Source organism: Lagenorhynchus albirostris, chromosome 18 (assembly GCF_949774975.1).
Source record: "Lagenorhynchus albirostris chromosome 18, mLagAlb1.1, whole genome shotgun sequence".
NCBI lineage: Eukaryota > Metazoa > Chordata > Mammalia > Artiodactyla > Delphinidae > Lagenorhynchus > Lagenorhynchus albirostris.
Genome location: NC_083112.1, coordinates 1,261,859 through 1,286,428, shown reverse-complemented (window position 1 = coordinate 1,286,428; position 24,570 = coordinate 1,261,859). Strand labels below are relative to the sequence as shown.

General features: G+C 40.7%; 1 protein-coding gene across 9 annotated transcripts in view; it reads left to right on the top strand.

The window, feature by feature from the left end:
- XPO4 (exportin 4) overlaps nucleotides 1-24,570 on the top strand; it is a 101,164-nt gene that overhangs the window by 5,558 nt on the left and 71,036 nt on the right. For 7 of the 9 annotated variants that reach the window (XR_009536844.1, XM_060129452.1, XM_060129457.1 and 4 more), the window contains exons 2-4: nucleotides 7,638-7,743; nucleotides 12,894-13,035; nucleotides 17,468-17,606. Coding sequence is in view for 7 of the 9 variants with exons in the window: in XM_060129452.1 (XP_059985435.1) it covers nucleotides 7,638-7,743; nucleotides 12,894-13,035; nucleotides 17,468-17,606 (387 nt within the window). In the remaining 2 variants the exon portion in view is untranslated. Of the gene's footprint in view, nucleotides 1-7,637; nucleotides 7,744-12,631; nucleotides 12,787-12,893; nucleotides 13,036-17,467; nucleotides 17,607-24,570 lie in introns of those variants that run through there. The other 2 variants (XM_060129451.1, XM_060129453.1) reach the window with 2 other exon arrangements.

Genomic DNA, 24,570 nt, shown 5'->3' with positions numbered 1-24,570 from the left:
CCAGTTGGATAGGGGTGTCCCAGGTAGAGGGATATATTTGTGTGAAGGCCTGAGAGAACCAAGTGCAGTGTGTTTGGGGACTAGTTGAGCATTTATTTTGTGTTTCCTGAGCCCCTTCTATGTATAAGGTATAATGCTTTTTGTATGTGTGTGTGCGTGCGATCAATAGTGCACGTCATAAAATTAATAATTTTGCTTATAGAGTTTACTTTTCGTATTGAAAAGATTGATTGTATCGTGTAAGCATTTTTATTTATTTCAACCTTGTCTTTTCATCTCTGCTGTGGCGCTAGATATTAGACTGGCACTAACAGTTCTTTTTCTCAAAAAACTAGGTAACGGGAAATTTTTATTTAAAATTCAGTTTAATTAAATTTGTATTTTGCAGTTGGATTTGTGTCAAACTCAGCTAACTGGAATATAACCAGTGATCCAAAGAAGAAATGTGAAAGACATTTGAAATCATCCATAGATAACCTAAAAGGCAGCTGATAAAATTTAACAGCATTTTATGATTAAAAATTCAATAAATTAGGAAATGATAAACATATGATAAAAATAATTATTTGAAACCACCAGTAAATGGAGATAGTCTTACGAGTAAAAGAGGGAGTTCTAATAAAACTATTATTCAACACTTTCTGAAGGGGAGGGCCTAGCTGATACAGTAAGATAAGAAAAAGAAATAAGGGACTTCCCTGGTGGTCCAGTGGCTAAGACTCCGTGCTCCCAATGCAGGGGCCCGGGGTTCGATCCCTCTTCAGGGAACTAGATCCCACATGTTGCAACTAAGAGTTCACACGCCGTAACTAAAGATCCTGCATGCTGCAACTACAAAAAAGAAAAAAAAAGATTCTGCCTACCGCAACTAAAGATCTGCATGCTGCAACGAAGACCCAGTGCAGCCAAATAAGTAAATATCGTAAAGAAAAGTAAAAAGATCATAATTTGCAGGTGATATTCAGAAAGAAGAAATCCAAGGAAATTAACTAAAAGACTATTACTAGAACCAATAGTTGTTTGGTAAGGTGGCCAGATATAAGGCAAATAAACCAATTGTAAGATTTCCTTTATACCAACAATGGTCAGCCTAAAAATGGAAAAAAATCTCATTCTGTTAAGAATAAAAACTGGAGGAATAAACTGTAGGACACTATTTAATAAGAAATATACAACATTTTTGTGACAAAAACTAGACAGCTTATTTGAAGAATGTAAAAGAAGATCTGAATTAAATGAAGGTTGTGTTCCTCAATTCAAAGAGTTAATCTGGTTAAGGTGGCAGTTCCTTCCTCATTAGGCTATATACTGAATGTAATATTAGTAAAAATCCCTCTTCCCCCCTCACCCTTTTTTGAGGTGGGAGAAAATCTTGACTGATTAATTAGAAAATATATATTATCTGGAAGAATATTGCATGACAGTAACAAAAAACGTTAAGAAAAAGAAGAAAGGAGGGTTTGGGGGAGTTTGTACCCGTTATTGAAATGTATTCAGAAGCTACAGTAATTGCAGGGTTGTGGTGCTGGCGTGGAAAAAGAATGGGAAGTTGGAATAGAATAGTGCAGAAACAGACCTGTGATTGAGACGATATTTCAGGCTGTGGATGTATGGAGATGGACAGCGTGTGTGGACGCATAGCAGGCTGCACGTTTGGGAGATGGTCTGGAGGTGTGTTACAGGAGCCTTGAAAGTCTGCATGCCCTCTGACCCAGCTGTTCCACTTCTGCCCCTTCACTCAGCCTCCCGAAATACTTGCATATGGGAAAAGCACTTACTGTAGTGTCTATATACCTTGCTGTAGCAAAGAACTGAAACAGTGTGCATGTCTACTTGGAAGAAATTGTGGTAAATAAAACGTGGTACTCTGTATAGTGGAATATTATGGAACTTTCAAGAAATGTGGGTTTAATATGTGATAGTTTTTTTTGTTTGTTTTTTAATTTTTTGGCTGTGCCGCATGGCATGCGGGGTCTTAGTTCCCTGACCAGGGATCAGACCCGTGCCCCCTGCAGTGGAAGTGTGGAATCTTAACCACTGGACCTCGAGGGAAGTCCCAAATTTAAGTTTTGCTTTTTGGAACTTTCTGGAATTTTTTCCCCAAATATTTTCCATCTGTAGTTGGTTGAATCCTCAGATGTGGAACCTGTGGATTCAGAGGGAAGATGATAATTATTTACAAGTGTAAATTGTAGTACATTTACAGCTCATGATTCTTGCAGAACATTTTTTCTAAAAAGATTGAACTCTTCACATAAATCAGTTTCATGTGAGTTTGAATTTAATTTTAGGTGTAAGTTTATGAATATTTTAATGTTCCTGTGACAGTTATTGTTACTTGCAGAGGTTATACAAGAAACCACAAGTAGCTTAATGATTTGTATGTAATTAAAAACGCCCATTTATGTATCCTGTGGTTGTATCTTCAATTGTAGGAAAAAAGTAAAATTGTCTTCCTCATTAATAAATGGTTCATACAGAGCTTTATGTTAAAATAGCATTCTTCTCCATTGAGTGTGACAATCTCTGAATTTAATTTCTATTTCTAAACCTGTAGATGTTTGCTTTGCTGTAGCAGTTTGAAAATCAGAGATTCTTTTTAAAAAATATTTGTTTATTATTTGGTTGCACTGGGTCTTAGTTGCGGCAGGTGGGCTCCTTAGTTGCATCTTGCCAGCTCCTTAGTTGTGGCATGTGGGATCTAGTTTCCTGACTAGGGGTTGAACCCGGGCCCCCTGAATTGGGAGCACAGAGTCTTAACCACTGCGCCACTAGGGAAGTCTCCAGAGAGAAGAATCAAACTTTTTGAAAAATTCTGATAACTCCCTGAAATGCTTTATTGTGGTGTCCGTGTGTACATTTTTGTTTTGTAGTTTACTGAGAAAGTTTACTGACTTCCTGTCACAGTGCTCAGGCTGGAGAGTTAATGTCTGTGCAGGTGCCTCAGGGATGGGCTCTGGGGAGGGAGATGCAAGCTGGCCTCGCCATGGGCCCGGGTGCTGCTGCCTGCTTGGGCCCAGCTCCCACCCTAGCCACCTTGACCCGGTGCCCCAGGCTGCCTCGAGACACGTGCACGTGTGCCTGGCCACCATCCTGTCCTCACTACTCCCATGCACGCTCCATTGTCCCATTGGGCTTCGCTTACAAAACACAGGTTCAGAGATAAAATGATTAAGAATTTCAGGATGGCGAGCACAGAGTATTGCATTAAGCATGGGGCCCTGTGGAGAGTTGGGCCCCATGCTACTGCCCCGGTCACACATTGAGGAAGCTGGCCTTGGGCTGCGCAGACTGGGCATCCGTCCACACGTTGGATCTGCTCTCTCCTTCCTGAACCTTACACGCATGGATTCCCTCGGCTTAGAACACCCTTCTCCCTCTTTTGCCTAGTTGACATTTAATTTTTCAGATCTCAGTGTAGGTGTTTGCTTTGACAGGAAAGTCTGACCGCTCTGAACTAGGTTAAATTCTCTTCCCATGGCGCCATTTGCTTTAGTAACATTGATGGCATCCACAGTTTTGTGCTGCTTATTTGATTATATGATTGACTTCTCTGCTGGATTGTAAGCTCCTTGGGAACATGGATTCTGTTTGTTTTTGTTTATCAGTGACTCACTGTTGTGTCTGAAGCATCTAGCACATTGCCTGGCACATAGTGGACATTTGTTCGTAATTTGTGGATGGAAATATGCTGTAAGGGAAGGGTTCCAGAGACAGATTACCCAGGTTTGAACTGAAGTTTTATTACTGCTTTCCCTTTGTGAGGCTTTGGATAAGTTTTTATCTTTCCAGCTTCTTCCTTTTTTTTTTTTTTTTTTAAATTTATTTTATTTATTTATTTTTGGCTGTGTTGGGTCTTTGCTGCTGTGCGCGGGTTTTCTCCAGTTGCGGCGAGCGGGGGCTACTCTTCGTTGCAGCGCGCGGGCTTCTCATTGTGGTGGCTTCTCTTGTTGCAGGGCACGGGCTCTAGGAGTGCGGGCTCAGTAGTTGTGGCTTGAGGGCTCTAGAGCGCAGGCTCAGTAGTTGTGGCACACGGGCTTAGTTGCTCCGTGGCATGTGGGATCTTCCCGGAGCAGGGATGGAACCTGTGACCCCTGCATTGGCAGGCGGATTCTCAACCACTGTGCCACCAGGGAAGCCCATATTTCCAGCTTCTGAGGACCCTTCTCCCATCTTTTTTTCTGCATCAGCCACACTAGTTCTTTCTCCATCCTTCCCTCTCCTGTCCTTGGTCCTGTCACAGAACCTTTCATACACTGTTCCCTCTGCCTAAAACGCTCTTCCTCTCTCTCACCTGATCCTTCAGGTCTCCCCATAGTCGCTTTCTCAGGAAAGCCTGCCTTAGCTTCTCAGAAAGGTGAGACTCACCTGTCCTATACTTAGATAACACCTGCCCCATCTGGAATTTTACATTTATTTGTGTGGTTAATTAATGAATGTTGGTCTCCCTAGCTAGATGCTAATATGTGTTAGTTTAGGGACCTTGTTTGCACATAGTAGTTGCTTGGTAATATTTGTTGAATGAAAGAAATGAATAAAGGGGGAAGGGAGATGAGCCTAGAGAAATAGGCAGGGGCTGGGCTATGTAAGGTCTTATTTGCACAATAATTAGCTTGGACTCACCCTGTAGTGTGACATGTCAGTTCTGTGGTTTCACTCTGACAGCAGTGTGAAAATCTCATCTGAGGGAAGCAATTTGTGAGGTGGAAGACCAGTTAGGAGGCTGTTAAGTTGTTCTGCAAAGAGATGATGAGACTCTGAACAAAGCCAGGGTGGAAGGGAATATATTAATATTCTTAAAATTTGTTTTACTGCTAAGGTGACTCTTATGGTAAAAAGAGAGTGAATATATATTTGGCGGGAGCTAGGGAGTACACCAAAACAGCTTGTATAAGCTAAAATTTCTCAATTTTTATCTTAAAAAGTTAATAGAGGGACTTCACTGGTGGTCCAGTGGTTAAGACACCACGCTCCCAATGCAGGGGGCCCGGGTTCGATCCATAGTCAGGGAACTAGATCCCACGTGCTGCAACTATGCAACTAAGACCTGGCACAGCCAAATAAATAAAATATTTCAGAAAAGGTTAATAGAAATTTTATTCTAGTCCATAATATATCCATGTTTTAATATAAAATTATTTGACCCCAATCTTGCTGGTCTATCTATATTTTGTGGATTTGTGGCAGGAATTAGAGAACTAATTAGAAAACAACAGTAGTATGATAGTGACCTAATCAGATAAGATGTTAGAAAAATCACCCTATTGCTAGACTAGGCAGCACACATGGAGCAGTGTTGACATTTAGGAATTGAGCAGCAGTAGAACATAGAGAATCTGGAGCCAGACTGTTTGCATTCCTCTTGACTCCACCCCGTGACTAGCTGTGTGACATTTGGCAAGTCACTTAACCTCTTTGCGTCTGTTTCTTCTTCTCTAAACTAGGAAAATAATCATTTCCAGGGAGTTAATGTGTAGATTAAATGATTTCATTTACATTAAAAGGAAAGTGTTTAGAATAGTGCCTCATACATAATAAGTGCTCTATAAGTGATAGCAGTTATTTTGTACATTAATCTATCACATAACATCGCATCAAATCATATGAATCTAGGTAACCTTATAGTAAGCACTCTGTAAATATTTGTTGAATTAATTAAATTTCTTCAAGAGTAGCGTCTTCTATATCTGCACTCTCCAGTGTGGTGGCCAGTAGCCACATGTAGGTGTTGAGCTCTTGAAACGTGCCTTGTGCAGAGGAGGAACTGAATTTTTTACTTTAATTAATTTACATAGTCAGTGGGGGTAGGGACTGCCATATTGGGCTGCGCGAGTCTGGAGTGTGACTGTATCTCTTTGCGTTCATCTTCTGCTCTGTAAATATTGAGTCCAGGTTTCAAATACTCTTCATGGGTCCTGTCTCTACTCCTGGTTGTTACATTCTCACCCTCAAAATGTAGTACTGATTCTAGACATCAGATGAATCTTTAATACATTTTCGCTTATTATTCTGATTCTTTTTCCTGCTTTAGAATCATCAAAACAATACTTTTGAAAACATTGATGGCATTTAATATTTTATTTATTTATGTACGTATGTATGTCTGTGTTGGGTCTTCGTTGCTGCGCGCGGGCTTTCTCTAGTTGCAGCAAGTGGGGGCTACTCTTTGTTGTAGTGCGCGGGCTTCTCATTGCGGTGTGGCTTCTCTTGTTGCAGAGCACGGGCTCTAGGCGCGCAGGCTTCAGTGGTTGTGACACATGGGCTTAGTTGCTTCGCGGCATGTGGGATCTTTCCGGACCAGGGATCAAACCTGTGTCCCCTGCATTGGCAGGTGGATTCTTAACCACTGCACCAGCAGGGAAGCCCCCATACTCAGTATTTTTGTAGATTATATTCCATTATAGGTTATTACAAGATAATGGCCGTAATTCCCTGTGCTGTACAGTGTATCCTTGTTATCTATTTAACGTAGTTCTTTAATGGAAATATTTTCATTTTTATCTAGAGAGCTGTAGAGGGTGCTATATCATTAGGAATAGTAGTCTGAACTGGCTTTAGCTAATTATAAGAATTCCTTTAGGCAAGAGAATCAAAGTTAATTTTTCTTGGATTTACTTCTTTTTTTTCTATTTTAACTGAAAGTAGAGTAACTAATGTTGCATAATTGATATAGTTTGTAATGAATATTAATCTAATATACCTGGTTATGTTTTTCATCTTCCAGAGTCTTTGAATACAGCTGAAATGATGATTTCCCCACTTTATATTGGTTACAATAACAAAGGTTTATTTTCCTGCCAACTCCCCTCACCCTCCCCTCCCCTCCCAAATTGAGAAATCTGATATTTTGATCTGTATGCTGTATAAGCAATCTCTTCTCCTTCTCTTCAGATGGGTCTCAGTAAGGTCAAAGATAACCTTTGAAAGTATATTTTAGTAATGTATATTTTAGGTAGCGCTGTTCAGAAGAGTATTATCTTTGGAAGAAAGACTGTTAGAACAAAATGGAATTTAAAAACCTGAGCAGACTTTTAGGAGCTGTTTTTGTTGAGAGAGAAGGCTGGCTTTTCTGGCTGATTAATTGATTATTCAGAAAGGAGTTTGGTAAACTCCAAACTTCGCTGTTCCTAATTTTTCTGGTTTAATAGTGATTTTAGAAAACTAGAGGTAGAATTATCTGATAATATTTCTATCTTAAAGGATTGTTTTTAGAAGTTCAATTTTTAGTAATTTTGGATTCATTTTCACCAGGGCTGAAGAATAGAAATTATTTGAACTTGGTCAGTTTAGATGGAGTGGTATATTTCGGAATAAAAGGCAGTGAGTAGGCTGTGTTTTTTTAAAAAATTACAAAAAGATGTTAAATAAATATATCTTTCTTAAATGTAGGCAACTTGAAAGGATTCTGATCCAAACCTTGTCAGGAATTTGTTTCTTTTCCCTGAAACTGTATTTTAAATATTTATCATGAAGTTAAATACTATAGTTACTTAAGAAAAATTAAGCAAGAATTTGTACTCCCGTAGTCCCCTGAAAGTGAAAGTATTTCTCTTGTTGTGGGTAAAAGGATTGCTATTGTTCAAGCTTCCTTATTAAACAAGTGTGCTCTGTGTTTGTGTTTGTTTTTAAATCTCAAGGCACCACCTTCCATGGTTAACACTGAGCAGCGCCAGCATGCTGAGCATATATTCTTATCATTTAGGAAATCAAAATCACCATTTGCAGTTTGCAAGCATATTTTGGGTAAGTGTTTACTTTAAAAATACCTAGTTTTTCTATCTTGAACTTTAGATATTTTAAATTCCTTTAAAAATAAGCAGGTTTGTACAGTTATAATTTTCCATTAATAATCATTCCACTGAAGTGGCTTTAAAGATATTCCATAAAGCCAGAGAGAAAACTCTGATTTTGCTTTGGATTTTTCTTCCTTAAATAAAACATTCAATAAGTTGTTTTATTATTGACCGTAATATCAAGGCTGTTAATGGTGGGAGGAAAATCTAATGTTTTTTCTGTTGTTTTCAAGTATGATATCACTTACAGGAAATGTACTATAACGTATTCCAGTGTTTTAAAATTAAGATTATTTTGGGGGGTTTCTACAGTTTCTTTTAGTTGTTTTTTCATCATTTTTTAAAAACCATGTAGTTTGTACTCAGCTCGCTTAGTGAATATTGGTTAGTTATGTGTAGGATCTTCATCGTATGTCCTAAAATGAAGCATTGATTTTTAAGTCTTGTAAAAAATGTTTTGTGAGTACCTTATGTCTGACATATGTATGGAAGTGATCTCTTTCCTTTAAAAATTATCACAGAAGTCATAACTTATTCAGAGATGGCATTTTCTCTGCCTCTTAGGTATTTTTCAATAATAGTTAAGAGAGATTTCATTGGTTATTGTTATTTTATAATCTGATAATTGTTGGCTGTTTTTCTTAATTGGAGCCACTTTTTTTGTAACCCATATTGAAGGCTTAGAAAAGGAGGCTATTTGAGTTGTCCATGACCACAGAATTGGTTAGTTGAGTGTTAGAAACTAAACTATCTGACCTTTTATCCTTGTGCTTTTAGGAAGACTAATCCGTAGCCACCAGCACTCTGGTTTCTGGATGGAAACAGCCTGCCATTCCAGCTCTGTGTGCAGAGTGCTCTCCAGCTCAGGGCTGGGGCGAGGACTGTGGGGCTCAGTGGGCAGGGCCGGGCGCCAGGGTGCCTGCGGCCTGGAAGCAGCTTGAGGAAGTCACTTCACCTCTCAGGCCCTTTTTCATCTGTGAAATGGGCATAATGATGTCGTTTGCCTTAAATGGACTTGACTGTCTTAAGTCGTAGTGAGGTGCAGATGTAGTAACATATGAAAGCACTTTGTGAACAGTCATGTAAATGTCATTGCCCCGTTACTTCATTTCAGATGGCCTTTGAAAAATGCTCTGTCCTCTGCGCGGAGCTAGCATCGGCGGTAAAGGCGGCCTTGTCTCCTTCAGGAGTTAGATCTTACATTAGAGAAGCAGTTTAATAACCACCTTTAATTCTAAGTGAGGCGGGGATTTTTGTTTTTTGGGTTTTTTTGAGTAGTCTGTTTTTATACTCGGTTGAATTTGCTTCTGGCACTAAGGAAATTTGTTATCTTGTGGAGAATAACTCAGTGTTAAATTAAAAGAAGCAAAACTAAACATCATTAAGAATTTAAGGGAGCCTTACTTCATCCTTACTGCCTTGAAACTGCTGAGCATTAATAGATGTAGAAACCTCAGATGATCTGAGTCTGGCTCTTGTGGCTGTGCCCTCGCTGCATAAACAGGGTCCCAGCGGTGTTTCATCTGACTTCCGACTGACTGTGACTCAGTTGTCCTTCTGTGCTAGCTGGAAATACCCGATCTAAGTGATAAGTATGTTATTAGAGTGTATTTGTTTATACCACTCTTTCCTTTTTAGAGTATGTATATTTTATGAAGAACTATTGCTTTGTTATGATGTGAGCTTGTTTTAGAATACTTTTGTTTTCCTGATAAAAATTTCTAAAGAATAGCATTGCTAGTTCCAGCTGCGCTATTGGAAGCAGTTTGGGTTTTGAGACATTAACTGTTTAAAAGGTTGGGTGCATGTGTAATAAGCATAATCATTAATGTACTGCAAAGCCTTGTGTTACATTAATGTTTACATCTAAACTTCACAGAAAATCTTAACTCCTTATTCAGTTGCCACCAGCCCAGAAAGGTTAATTCCTCTAAGAAGACTTCTCATGCACGTGGCAGTCGATCGCAATCCAGAATTTTCACATTCTTATTTCGGGATTATAAGTCATTTTTATAGAATGTCTGGGTGATAGATTCTAATGAAGGGGAGACTTTCTCTTGGATGCTTCCCTTTTCTGGCCTCTTAAAATTCTTCCTTCCCACTTCTAACTTAAGTTTTATTATGTTTCTCATTTTATCTCATTTCTTTCTCGTCTTATTCTTTTGTTTTCACTGTAGTTTTAATTTCTTTGCTCTTTTCTGTGTGTTTGTGTGCGTGCGTGCGTGTGCATGTTGCATGCTTGTGCGTTTTGTTAGAAGAGCACTTTCAGACCTCTTGGCCTCAGAAGTCTTTGGCACTTAGGAATTTACCAGTTTTATAGGGTCAGGTGTTCCTTCAAAAAACCTGTGAGTTCTGCTCTTGTTAAAGAAATACCCCCAGACCTTGAGGGGTCGGTCCAGCACTTCTGGAGCTAACTTAGCAGCTTCCTTTTGCCCTTTTCTCAGGGAGAAAAGGATTTCTGTCATTTCTTATCTTGGAGGTAGCCGAGACAAAACAGAACGAGCCTGAGACTTATTCCATTACTGTTGGTGTGCTTGTGTGTGTCACTGTGCAGCTTACGTTGCCTCTGCTTTGGACAGGAGCCCCAGGGCCGGAGAGGGGAGCGTAGTTGCCGGAAGCCAGAACGCAGTGCTCTTCCTCTTGGCCCTTACTTTCACTCTCGCTTTAGTCTTCCTGGCTCGAATTCAGATGGCCGACAAGATGTGTGTGAATTTTATTTACGTAATTATTATTAAAGAGTTACTGTGGTAGGAAGTGAAAGCTTCCTGCTAAAGTGGCTTAAACTAAACTGTCGTCTAAACAGTGTCCTAGTCAGTGGGAAATCATCCCTAAGAGTATTAGAATTCTAGATGAACTGTGAGTTCTGCATAAGGACCTTGCAATTTGGAGCATCTTTCCAGCAGGAAGCAAGAATAAGGCTCCTGTGTGTGTCAAGTCCTCATCCTCCGCTGGCAGGCTTCCGGAGCTCCGGCGAGCATCTTCTGCACATTTCTGTTGTGTTTAAGTGCAGTCTATGAAGGCCAATGGCAGTTTTTATGAGAAAGTGTAATTTATTAGGTTAGGAAAACTTTTAACTTTGGAATCTGGCTTCTTTTTTTCAGATTCCTCCATTCTTAGAGACAGTTTCTTATAGGAATAGTAATTTAGAGATCTTCATTGATACCAGACAGAGAAATCTAAGGAAAAGAGGTATCTTGAAAACTTCTGAATGTGATTTACTTTCTGTAATTGTACCCCTACTGACCCTTGCAAAAAAGGGGAGGGGGCAGAAAAAAGCTAGGCTGTAAGCACAGGGAGTTAAGACAGGAGCGTGTTTCCTTGCTCACGAGAAGCAGGAGTATGTGCTGGGCCTTGTCTAGTTGGCACCTGCGCTTAGGGCAAGGCGCGTGTCACCAGAGGACACCACCCAGCCACGCGGGCTGCAGTTTCCTCTCACAGTCAAGTGCAGGGATCGGATTAGATGATCTTCGGAGTTCTATTTCTAAAATTCTATGAGTCCCTACAATTTTGCTTCCTTGTTAAAATCCATGGTTAAGAATTTCAGGTCCTTAAAATGTTTACGATTTCAGTAGAAAGTACAGATAGGCAAACAACCATCATTTTCTTTCAAGAAGAGGTTTATAATAAGAGATGATTTGAATTACCTTTATGAGGCAGTACCATATTTCTCCTTAGTGAGCAAAATAGATAGAACTGGTTTCTGTTTCCAGTCCTCTTTGAATAAAACACTTTTTGTTTTTCTCCTGGAACTTTAAACACATCTTTTTATAATAGGTTTACATTTTTGGAAGCTGTTGCTTTATTTATTCATTATATTTTAAGGTTTCTAAATTTTTGTGAGTTCTGATTACCATCTCAATTAGAATTCATGTTAAGATGGCATGGACTAATCAAACTTAAAAAAAAATAAAGGTCCAGATTGGTTCCTCTTACTAGTTTTAATATGTTCAAAACTCCCGTGCTGCAGTCTAGTGTGATAGGAATTGATGTAGGCATACCTTTTCTCGCACATTTTTATAGAAAATTGTGTCAAGATCACTTGTAATATTTTTAAATGATCTGTGCTTGAAATGGAGAGAAAATGATGTGCCTGCCTGTATCTTCATACTCTTCTGAGAAGTTCTTGAAGGTGTTATTCTGTGCCTAGAGGTATTTCTCGGGCTTCCAGGCACTCCTGTCTAGTGATCTTGGCAAATACCCAGGAGTTGAATCAGACTCTGCATGGGTTTCGCATGATGGTTATTTTGTAGAGCTTCAAAAAATTTCTGCTTTTTCTTGACTTCATTTTGACTGTTTCTCCCTTTTGATAATGCTATTTGGAAACTGATTGTAGTGGTATTGCTGAATTAAAGAAAAAATAGAAAATTAATGTAAAATATTTCTTCAGTATGTTAATTTTCTATTTTTTTCCCCTCCTGATTCAGTTCTTAGTTCGGATACTGTAACTTGCTAGTTAAAGCTGGATCTTTCTGAGTGTAGCTTTGGGATTTTACTCAGTTTGATCAGTATTGCAATCAGAAAATGCACAAGAACTTCTCACCTTGTGTAAATGTGATCCCCCCCCCTTTTTTTTTTAACATTTTGAGAAAATGAACATGATTGTGTTTATTTCTGAACTTGCTATTGGAGATGGGCCATCCTGCTGAAAGCTTAATTAATTACTGAACAAACATATTTTGACAGCATGGCTCCTCGCAGATAGTAATGTTCAAAGACTAGTTTATTAGATACTTTTCTGATACAAAGTTCTGTTTTGCACAGGGTGAGAATCTCTTAGGAAATTTTCTGATTGCTTTATATTTTTATTTTATTTTTTTTAAAGCTGTGTTATTTTTTAGTTCTTCATGCTTTGGAAGTAACAGTTGAAGAGAGGTGAGGAAAGTTTGTGAAAATTGTGATCGGTGATTAGCTGCCACCTGCCTGAGGTGTCTTCTGAGAGGAACTAACCTCTTTGTGGTGCTAGAGCAAAGGTCACTGGATAAAAAAGGAACAGGTAACCATCTCATTCCTTGTCTGAAAGTTCTCTTTAAAATTAAGAAATGCAGAATGTTCAGGGGAAGGTGAGCTGCTGTTTGAAGAAGGTGTCTGTTTCCTCCTTAGAAACGAGTAAGGTAGACTACGTCCTCTTTCAAGCTGCCACAGCCGTCATGGAGGCCGTTGTCCGCGAGTGGATCCTCCTGGAGAGAGGGAGCGTCGAGTCACTGCGCACATTCCTCTTAACCTACGTCTTACAGAGGCCTCAGTAAGTGCGCAGGGGAGGCGCCGCCAGACGCTTCCCTGAGCCATCCTTCGGGATGCTTTTTCCTTTACTTTTTAATGATTGACATTTATGGTTAAGCTCTTTGTGGGCTTGTATTTTAAAAACCCACACACGATTGTAGGTTGTTTGGGGACTTAATGAAAGAATACTTTTTAATTTAAGCTTGTGTCACTGGGTTTTTTTTTTTTGAAGAGATTGTGCTTCGATGTTAGGGTTTTTTGTTGTTGTTTAGTTCCGGGATTTTGGTTATAAATAAAAGTTGATCTTTGACTCTGTCGAAAATCCTTTATACTTAACTTGATCTTCTTTTGGTTCTTGGTATGTATTATAAGACGTAAGTGAGTAGCCAGGAGGGTGAGGGGAGATCAGGCACCATTATCAAACCAAACGTTACATGTATATATATGTGTCAATACATAGAAACGTGCATTGAAAAGGTTGTAGAAGAAAAAGTACCAGATTCTTTAATGATTTTTTTTGGATAGGGGATCAGATTTGAGGAATGGGATGAAAGTGAATTTTCTTTTTATATTATACACGTATTGTTTAAAAAATTTACAAGATTGTATGTATTCATTGCTTGTATGATTTAAAAACAAATGAGGAAAACTATTAGCCGTACAACTTTGGGAGAAATTCATTTACTCTGTATCTTTTTTTTTAAAGTCCCCTTAATTCCAAGTTGTCTTCTAAGACGAGGCAGCGTACATTGTATGTATGCAGTTTGTGCCGTTGAATACTTTTTTCATAGATACTTAGTTTCACACTCAGTGAAGAAAATGTTACATAATCAGAAATGCTGGCAATTCGGAATGTTGATTGACGGCAATAAAGATGCATAAAACTTTCGAGCGTGCTGTCATACCTTTGTTCCTGCTGACTTCACTGACAGCCTCTGAGTTCATAATATTTAATAATAATTACTGGCATGACTTTTGCACTCAGTAAAGTGCTAATAAGTGCTTCACATATCGAAAAATGTATGAGAGGAAAAAACCAAGTGTTACTTAGCCTATTAGCATTACAGGTTTAATGGGCAGCGTGTTCCAGGGATGAGCAGGTATACATATCTCTGAGTGAGGGTGTGGCTTATTTTTTCTGATTTTAACAGAATAAGGAAAACTTGCCCCCATTTCAAACCTTTCTCTTCTCCTTCATGCTGGTTTTCTTCCTTTATTTACATTTTAATCCGTTGTTTAATGAACCCTTTTGGGTGGATACCAACTTGCCCTGGAGCTGCTGATTTATCACAGCCCCACCTCCACCCCCCACTGAGCTCGGCCCGTTTCAGCTGTGTTTATGCATTTCATCTCTTGTGTCATCCAGAATCATCTCACTGTAATAATTTTGATTCAGGAGTTATTTTAGAGTTGATTGTAGGGGTCCACATTGAAATAGTTCACTTATATATTGTCTCCCAAACTCTTTCTTTTTTTTGCTGTGCAGCTTGTGGGATCTCAGTTCCCCCACTAGGGACTGAACCTGGGCCATGGTACTGAAAGCCCAGAATCCTAACTACTAGGCCACAGAGAACTCCCCCAAACTCTTATTTTGGAAAAAAGAAAAAAAAAGTTTTCAGCCAAGTTGAAAGAGTAGTACTGGGAATAGTACTGGGAACACTCACGTGCCCTCTCCCTAGTAGAGGCTCAGCCAGCATTCAGTGATACTACATCCCTGAAGACTGCAGCATGTCTCTTCTAAGAGATCATCTCAATACTCCTGATATAATTACTATATTTATATTATTTAATATAATTTTGACCTCATATTTTGATATTCCCAATGTTCTGGAAAATGCTGTTTATATCCTTTTCCTCCTTTATAGGTTACTTTTTTGATCCAGGGTTTAGCCTCAGATTACATGTTGTATTTAGTTGTTGTGTCTCTTTTTTTTTTTTTTTTTTTTGCGGTACGCGGGCCTCTCACTGCTGTGGCCTCTCCCATGGCTCACGGGCCCAGCCGCTCCGCGGCATGTGGGATCTTCCCAGACCGGGGCACGAACCCGTGTCCCCTGCATCGGCAGGCGGACTCTCAACCACTGCGCCACCAGGGAAGCCCTGTGTCTCTTTTAATCTAGAATAATTCTGCCTTTTTTTTGTCTTTCATGACACAGACATTTTAATCTTGTAGAATGTCCGATGAATGGATTAGAGTCAAGTTAAAACTTTTGGTGCTCTGCATGGGTAGAATGCTACAATACTGTAGAATACAGTATTCTATACTGTAGAATACTAAGTACGTAATGTTCTCTACTTCCCATTGCATGCATGGAAGTTTTCCTTTTCTATTTTTTCCTCCTAATTGTGATTAAAATTTGCACAGAGTGAAATGCAGGGTACACTTTTTAATTTTTATTTATTTTATTTTTTGGCCACACCGCATGACATGTGGAATCTAGTTTCCTGACCAGGGATCAAACCCACACCCCCTGCATTGGAAGTGCAGAATCTTAACCACTGGGCCACCAGGGCACACTTTTTTAAAGGCAGTATGGCATAGTGGTTGAGAAAGGGGCTGTGAGTCCCCCTCTGCCACTTAACTCCATGACCGTGGGCAAATTATTTAACCTCTCTGTGCATTAATTTTCTGATTATTAAATGGAGTGAATAACAGTACTGATAGTACTTTACTAAAAAGATTGTGAGGATTAAGTGTACTAATTTTTGTGAAGTTAGTTTATATAAAGACAGGTCATAGGCACTCAATAAATGTTGGGCATTATTATTTATTTTCCTAGTAATTTATAATTTTTGCCAGTAACAATGTTTAAAGCTAGCTTTATGTACATTTCTAGTAGCAGTCAGTGTGTTTGAAACTATCGTGTCCCCTCAAAAGTACGAATATTCCCTTTGGTCAAGTCACACTCTTGCACACAGTAGGATCTTTGCTTTTATTCACTTAGTGAATGCTTCAAGTCTGTTTTGAAGGAATACTTTTCGTTCTTGACAGAGCGAGACACGTTCGTTCGTTTGTATGAATGTCTGGTGAGTGCGTGTTATGCAGCAGGCGGCGTGCTTCTCTGTGGGACTACAGCAGCATGCTCGGTGCGGCGCGCTTCGTGTTGTGTGAAGTGTGAGGGAGCCCTTCTGTGTACTGACCAGCCACGTGCAGAGAGTGGCATTTACAGGCCAGGAACTGAAAGAGGTTTGGTGTAGCTGTGGTCATGAGAGTGCGTGGAGGGGCTGCGATGAGAGGGGAGCAGATCCCTGGCCATGAAGGGCCCTAATTAGAAGTGGGTGGCCATATCGTTTATGTCCAAATGGGGACACCTTTCAGAGTAAAAGAAAGCACTATTCATCATTGTTCTGGACAGCGGGTAAATTGGGAGTACCCCAGGAAGGCTGGGATGGGACCCACTGCTTATAAGCCGTGTTAGGGAATTTGGGTTTTATCCCAAGGGCATGTGGTGGTTGTATCTGTACGGCATTCTAGAGGCTGGATTATAGTTTAGGATTATGTTTTCTGAGCCTTCTTTTTAAGAAACCGTTGTGAAAAGGCAGTTAAATCCGTGTGCCCTTGTGGCCCAATGGCCCTTTGTAGGAGGTCTCCATCTGAGGTGGGTGCGTCTGCCACCACACTGAGGGACAGATATGAACATTAGATATGGACATTTACAAAGGTTTAGAAGAGCGTGTATGTTTCCATAATGTTGTATCTTGGCTAGCTAGCATGTTGCCTTTCCATGTTAAAGGGAATGGATCTAAGATGATACTGCTGGTTGGAGATGGAGATTAGGTCCGAATGTGGCTCTTAACTGGTAGAATGTTCATCTGGCTTAGTGAGCTGATAACACCACCCGGAGCTGCTGACACTCACATAGCGCTTAGTGTGCACGGGGTGCAGTGTTAAGAATATGTAATTCTTGTGACAGCCCTGTTACTGTTATCCCCATTTCACATGTGAGAAAACTGAGGCTCTGAGTGTGAACGGTCTTGCCCAGGGTCACATAGCCAGTGATAACTGGAGTGTGGATTGGAACCCAGGCCTCTGGCTGTGGAGTCAGCGCATAACCAGGAGCACGCTGCCTCTGGCTGTGGAGTCAGCGCATAACCAGGAGCACGCTGCCTCTGGCTGTGGAGTCAGCGCATAACCAGGAGCACGCTGCCTCTGGCTGTGGAGTCAGCGCATAACCAGGAGCACGCTGCCTCTGGCTGTGGAGTCAGCGCATAACCAGGAGCACGCTGCCTCTGGCTGTGGAGTCAGCGCATAACCAGGAGCACGCTGCCTCTGGCTGTGGAGTCAGCGCATAACCAGGAGCACGCTGCCTCTGGCTGTGGAGTCAGCGCATAACCAGGAGCACGCTGCCTCAGATGTGAGCCGCGCTGTCAGCAGCTGCAGGCACAGTGAGAAATTGGGGAGTATCTTTATATTGGATTTGTGTAAAAGTTTTCACAATGATTTTTATGTTTTACAGCCTCCAAAAGTATGTTCGGGAACAGATTCTATTAGCAGTAGCAGTAATTGTAAAACGAGGATCATTAGATAAATCAATTGACTGCAAAAGCATTTTTCATGAAGTCAGCCAGTTGATAAGTAGTGGCAACCCCACTGTGGTAAGTGTGCTAACTATTCGTAAATACTTAAAAGTTTTATTTTGTATTACGCAAATACCGTTATAGCAACAGTAATGGATATCTACATAAAAGAAAAAAGGCACAGTCTAAGAAATCAAGCAATTTCCATTTGTTCATGTTTTCCTCTAGTCCGTTTTTTACATGTGTACGTACTGTAGATACAGTATACTTTGCTTTTTCATTTGATTGTTTTTTATGTTGCCAGTGTTCATAGTCATCATAAGTTCATAAACCTCGTATGGTTTTCGTAATCCTGTTTAATGGTGTCAAATATTACAAGCTAATGTACCATAATATTCTTAACCATTTCCCTTCTGTTGAACATTTCCCCCTATTTTTAATAAACCTTGGACAAGTACTAGTGATAATGGAAATGTGAATAAAATATAAAATGATATCTGACATAAAAATTCTTAAATGTTGCAATACTAATAGGCCAAGGTATGCCATGACTACCAGGTGTGACTGTCAGCTTCCTGAGTTTTCTGGGAAGCCTGGTTGGTTTTTCCCCTCCCCATCTCCTGTCTGCCTGTGAGAACCGGTCAGCTGGGAGGGTGACGGGTTGTGGCCGCCCTGTCAGAGGCCAGAGGAGCTGGAGCTGGTGTTACTGATCAGCTGTGGTTGTTGGCTGGAACCATTGACTTTTATCAGCTGGGTGAGATTTAACTCATGTTGAATTGGGGTTGGCAATACCTCGCTCTTCTTTTTTTCCTTTTCTCATTGAATTACAGTTGATTTACAGTGTTGTGCCAGTCTTGGCCCTTCTGACTCTCAGGTATTAAATCTTTAAATATTTTGGGCAGTCTATTCACTTTCCCAGTTTCTTTAATCATTTGAAAGATATCTGTGAGGCTGTACCCCTTACGATTCTGTATGGTTGGTGTCTTCAGTGGGCCCTCGGCGTGTGGTGTGATTTTAGGTTGTTTGTGGTGTGAGTTAGGGTGCTGTGGTCATTTTAGGAGGACCGCGCGCACCGTCCCTTCCCTCTCACAGTGTCTGGGTCTCTCCTCGCCACACAGACGTGTGCTCACCTTCCCGCTCCTGCTGTCTGCCCTCCACTCTGCTGGGAGTGACCCAGCAGGGTCTCCACCGAAGGAATAAATGAGCAAGTTGTCAGGATTTCCTGTATCTACCCTAGGTATTTTTTGTTTTTCCTTTGGAATTTTCCTTATCAACTTTATTGAGGAGTAATTTACATGCGTTACTGCGTCCATTGAAAATATACACTTCAGTGAGTTGTGACAGCTCTGTGTACCAGTGAACAGTCACACAATCAAGATACAGAATGTTTCTATCTGTGTTTTCATTATTGATTGTGTAGATACTGTGTTCTATGTCATTTTTGTGGCAGGTTTCTTCCAAGAGTAGTGCTGTCCAGTAGAACCTTCTGTGTTGATGCAGTGTTCAGTATCTTTCCTCTCCAATGTGTGGAACCGCACTAGCCATATGCTGATTTTGAGTGTTTAAAATGTGACTTGTGTGACCAAGGAACTGAATTTTTAATTTTATATAATCTTAATTAAATTTTATTTGAATTCAGATAGCCACATGTCGCTAATGGCAACCATATTGGACCATGTAGTCTAGAGACTTTAAAGGTCTAATTTTATGTTCTTAATCTTAGTATTCTAAAATTTAATTGTTTATCTAAAACTAACAACTTCGAAGATGTGCATGTTTGAATCATTACTTTTTTTTTTTTTTTTTTTTTTTTGCGGTACGCGGGCCTCTCACTGCTGTGGCCTCTCCCGTTGCGGAGCACAGGCTCCGGACGCGCAGGCTCAGCGGCCATGGCTCACGGGCCCAGCCGCTCCGCGGCATGTGGGATCTTCCCGGACCGGGGCACGAACCCGTGTCCCCTGCATCGGCAGGCGGACTCTCAACCACTGCGCCACCAGGGAAGCCCAATCATTACGTTTTATGAGTTATTTTGGCTTTGTTTTATATAGTGAGGAGCTCTGTTGAAAATAGTCCCCAGATAAGATTCCATTTACAATGTTTTGAGGTGAAAATGATTGGGAAGCTACTTTTTACTAATAATAACCTATATGCTCTCAAAATTCTCTCTATTGGTAGACATAGTCTCCCATTTCTGATGAAGAGCTTTGCTCTCGAGATACTGATGCTTCAGGGCTGCCCACATTCATTGTGTCAGTACATCCGTAGTCTTACATTTCCGTGGATTTCTGTTAGCATTTCCTGCCTAACTAATGGCCGTGTGCTCAGTCCAACGGGGACGTCACTGTTGGTCAAGGGAAAATCAAGTGGTGGTCTGACTAGCCAGAACTCGTAGGGAAAAGGCTTGGAACGGAGGCTGCTACTTGGAAATATTATCCCAGCCCCTACTGCTCTAAATCAAGTTACTCTTCATCATTTTGGCTCTCTTCGTAATGTGTCAGGTGACACATTGTTTCACTTGACAATCTGCAGTGAAGGAGTCCAGCTCATTGGATTGACCAGGATTTAAACTTTAGGAACTTAAGCAGCAACTCTGGGATCTCTGCTTTTATAATTGTAGTTGGGTGATCATGTTGACTGGGGTTTCAGTATTAAGGTAGGATTTCTACAGTCTGTTCTCACCCCCACGAGTAGCTTCTTGGCAGCCGGATGCCGAAGGATCCGGAGCCCTGGCCCCTCAGGAATGAGCACACACTCGGGAATTGTGTTCTCCGCTTCCTCTCCCCTGGGTAATTTGACCCACCATAAAAAGTAGGCCCACTGCAACCTGGCAATTGGTTTTTTTGAGCCACTGAAATAACTGATGTTCTGAGAATGATTGGAACAGATGTAGCTGTCTAGTTAGAGAGGATTTTGCTCTGTTCACAGTACATACACTTTGAGGGGAGTGGATAAATTTAATATCCTCGTGAAATATTCCAAAGCAGGAAGAGTTTTTTAAAGTTGAATTTCTGCTAACAGGGTTGAGAACTTCTGTAGCGGTAAGAAGTCAGTAGCGGGGGGTAGAATTTAATTTCAAGATTGCTGGATGAATTTATTTTGGTGACCACACTGAAAACACAACTCAGAAAGCATTCCTGCGTTTATATGGCAAGTTCAGAATTCCTGCCTGGAGCCATTCCTGCTCATTCAGCAGGTCTAAAAAATGAGGTTAGAGGTTACAGACCAGTAAAACATTTTAATCTATCTTCCTCTCTGTCTTCTTCTCAGACTGTTAAGAATTTGTGGGAGTGCTTCAAGAATTTACTTAAGATTTTCTTAGTCTCAGAGACATGAATAGCAGTGGGAGAGAGGTTTAAAACTTTGCTAAGAAAGTAAAATGGTAAAATCAGAATATTGATACAATGTTGGCTAGAAACTTTCTTTATAAAGGTGATTTTAAGAGATATTTGAAAGGAAGAGATAACTGACTCTGGTTTTTTTTGGATGAAAGAAAGGGTTGACCTCATGAATTATTAAGTTAGGTGACTAACTTTACCCTTGCACATCTTCTAGAATGATGCTTCCAATCAACCCTAATTGACTGGGAACTGTATGTAGTCTGGCTTTCCTGCTTGCTTTCTAAGAGTGTATTTTTTGGTCCAGCATCATGCTAGTCAAGTATGCATGTTTAAATGAGTTTAGGGGCAGGATAACATGATACAACACAGATTTTGATTTTGGATTTACACTTAGGTTCAAATCCTAGCTCTGCCATTTACTACCTACTTAACTTGAAAAATTGTTTAACTTCTCTAGGTGGTGATTTACTAATACGTGGAATAAATGTGGTAATATCCAGGCCCAGAAGAGGAAAGACAATATTAAGTGCATTTAGTAAGCATTCAGTGAATGTTTGTTTTATGTCCCTAGTTAGTGGTTTCACAGCCCTTTGTTTATAGAATCTTAGGACATGAACTATCATCTCTTTCTATCAAATAATATTTTAAGTGTTGAAAATCAGAAGAAAGTATTTATACTATTATCCATGGACGGAAACTAATTGAGTATTTAAAAAATATATAACCAACGTATTAGCTTTCCTTTAAACGCTCTGAGAAGTATCTTATGGTCTTTGTTCTCTGTAGATATTTATGAGTTAAACGATTTCCTGTGGAGATTGTATTTTGTAGCCCCATTCAGTTTTCTGTGTATCGTGATGTCCTCTCAGAGGGACAGTGCTCGTGCGGCTCTTACGTTCTGTGCTGTCTGCTCCAGTTTGTGCACAGGCTGTCCTCCCTCTGTGGCTGCTTCACCTTGCTTTGCAGTGGTGTTAGACCTCAGAGGGATACATACAGAGGCTTCACTTCCCAAAGAAAGTGGTCAAATTTTTAATTTTAATTAGCATTTAAGCTAAATTTTTAACCTATTTCATGTTTGTTTTAGTTCCTTTGAAAGAAGTAGGCATATTTAAGTCACTTTTAAAGCTGTTGAACGCATCATTTAAGCCTCCTTTCTTCCTCTTTGCCATGCTAGAGAGAAGAGGGTGAGAAATTCCCCGTGTGCTGCAGTGCTGCCCCGGACGTGATAGCAACTTAATCTCTCTTATCACAAGTCTCATTGATGTTTGCTTAGAGGAGCAGCTGGAAGTCTGCTTTATGTATGGCAACCTTTCATAAAGTTTATTCTTGGTAATAAAGCTCCTGGGGTAAGAGCCAGGCTATTATAAGAGACAGTCCTCTCTCTGAACAAGAGTATTTTATTTTGTCAGCTGGAGTTAGTGTTTGAGTATCTTGTTCTTGTGACAGTAGGCTGGAGAGTAAGGCAAACTGTCTCTGAAGGGTGTTTTTCCACTGTCATGAAATTAGTGTCTTTTACTGGAAATGAGAATTCTGCTGAAAGATTTTTAATGCGAAGACAGCAGTTACTTCAGTTGTTAGCCAGTGAATTAACTTGTGATTTTTTAGTACTTCAGTGAAAGAAAACATATTAGACTCTTTCATAACCTCGAGACCTCATTGAATTTCTTCTACTTGTTTTACATATTTAACTTTTCTCTTTGAAATTCATCAGTAGGGAAAAAAAATAGGGAGCACATCATTTATTCATTTTCTGCCTTCCCTTGTGTTAATGTCCTGTCAGGCACAGAGGCAAACATTGGTTTATTAATCCAGGTGATGTTTAGTGAGTATGCACTCTATTGCTCTAGTGATGCTTTAGTTTAGTATATATTTTTTTTAATGGATAACTTATTTTGTGATTTTAATTTGGTGGATTGCAGATAACAGTCAAGAAGAACTAAGACGCCAAAACAGGTTTTTTTTGTGTTTTTTTTTTTTGCGGTACGCGGGCCTCTCACTGTTGTGGCCTCTCCCTCTGCGGAGCGCAGGCTCAGTGACCATGGCTCACGGGCCCAGCCTCTCCGCGGCACGTGGGATCTTCCCGGACCCGGCCACGAACCCGTGTCCGGGTTCATTGGCAGGCGGACTCTCAACCACTGCGCCACCAGGGAAGCCCCCGAAATAGGTTATTTTTTATGATAAGGATGAGAATACTGTTGCCGCTTCACCTTATATCTTATCAGAACCTGCTACATTTACATAGTACTTTTTGTTGCGTTATCTGATTTGAAGGTTAGGACAATCGTGTGAATTCTGCAGTGTGCAGGGTAATAGCCCTTTTCATAGATAAGAAAATCGAGGCTCAGGTAGATGAAGTGGTTTGCTCTCAGTTACTTGAAGTGATAAATCTTGGACTCTCAGAGCGCAGATTTTCTGACTTCTTTTTCTGCACTATTGAAAGAGACTGCAGAGTGTTGTTACTCAGAATTTATTGGGAGATAGTTGTGATAACGATTATTGTTTGGTTTCTGACTTACTGAAAATGAAAGCTGTCACTTTGGGACTGCTTGTTAGTGCTGGTCCAGTGGCCAGCAGCAGCGAGTGACAGGCACAGACAGAGTGATTGGGCAGAGCGGTGGGCAGACACGCATCGGGGCTTGGGGCTCTGCCCCCAAGTGTCGTAGGCTGGGAGCCCTGCCCTGTGTGTTTCAGCAGAGTCCAGGTGCTCTCCTTGTCACCACGTCATGTAATCATTGCCTTAGAAATGATTCTCTTGGAAAATTTTACATGAAGGAAGTTTCATTAAAAGTGTTTGCTTGCTACATTTGGAAAATTAAGATACTACCTGAATTCTTCATGATCCTGGAGAAGCATTGCCACGTGAGCCTCTTGGAAGTCTAAGATTTGTACTAATGGTACTCTATACTGGCTTCATCCCTGTTAACTTCAGTGTTACAACCCCATATATGCTGCTTACTAGTCAGTCCGTCACCTTTCAGCTGGTTTCATTGAGACTCACCTCTCTGCAGTACCCACCACAGGTTTTGTCTCCGACCCTCTGAAGTATTGGCATCACCATCTCTAGTACAGAAATAAGATCCAGCCCTGCCTGAGGCAGAGGCAGCCCTGGAGGCACTGGTCCGTCGGGGGAGGGAGGGGGGTCAAGAGGTAACACACTTGGGGTGACCCCTGACACCTAGAGTGTGAAGCAGGCAGACGGAACGTCCGCAAGGGTAAGGACGACAAGAACTTGTGGGTGCCTTTCCCCCGCTTCCTTCCTCCGTTTCTCTGTCCCGAGAAGGAGCTTCCCTAGCTGTCTCAGTGCCCCTGCTCCGCAAGTCACTTTATGTTAGTGAGATTTAATTGATAAATGGTTGTGGAAACGAATAAACGTATCGGGTAATGCGTCTTAGACACACGGTGTGTGCTTGATTCCTCTGTGAATAGGGAGAAGTGCTTTGCTGATCTGTGCAGAGTGCTTTGCTCTTTTAATGTACAATCAGTGCTTCCTATTCATCATTCTCCAGGAATTTCTTAATTAGCACCTCTGAGCCACAGTAGTATAATCTTTTTTTTTTTTTTTGGCCACACCATGCGGCATGTGGGATCCTAGTTCCCCCACCAGGGATCGAACCCGGGCCCTAACAGTGAAAGTGCCAAGTCCTAACCATTGGGCCGCCAGGGATTTCCCTATAATTAATGTTTATGATGCTAATCTCAAATCC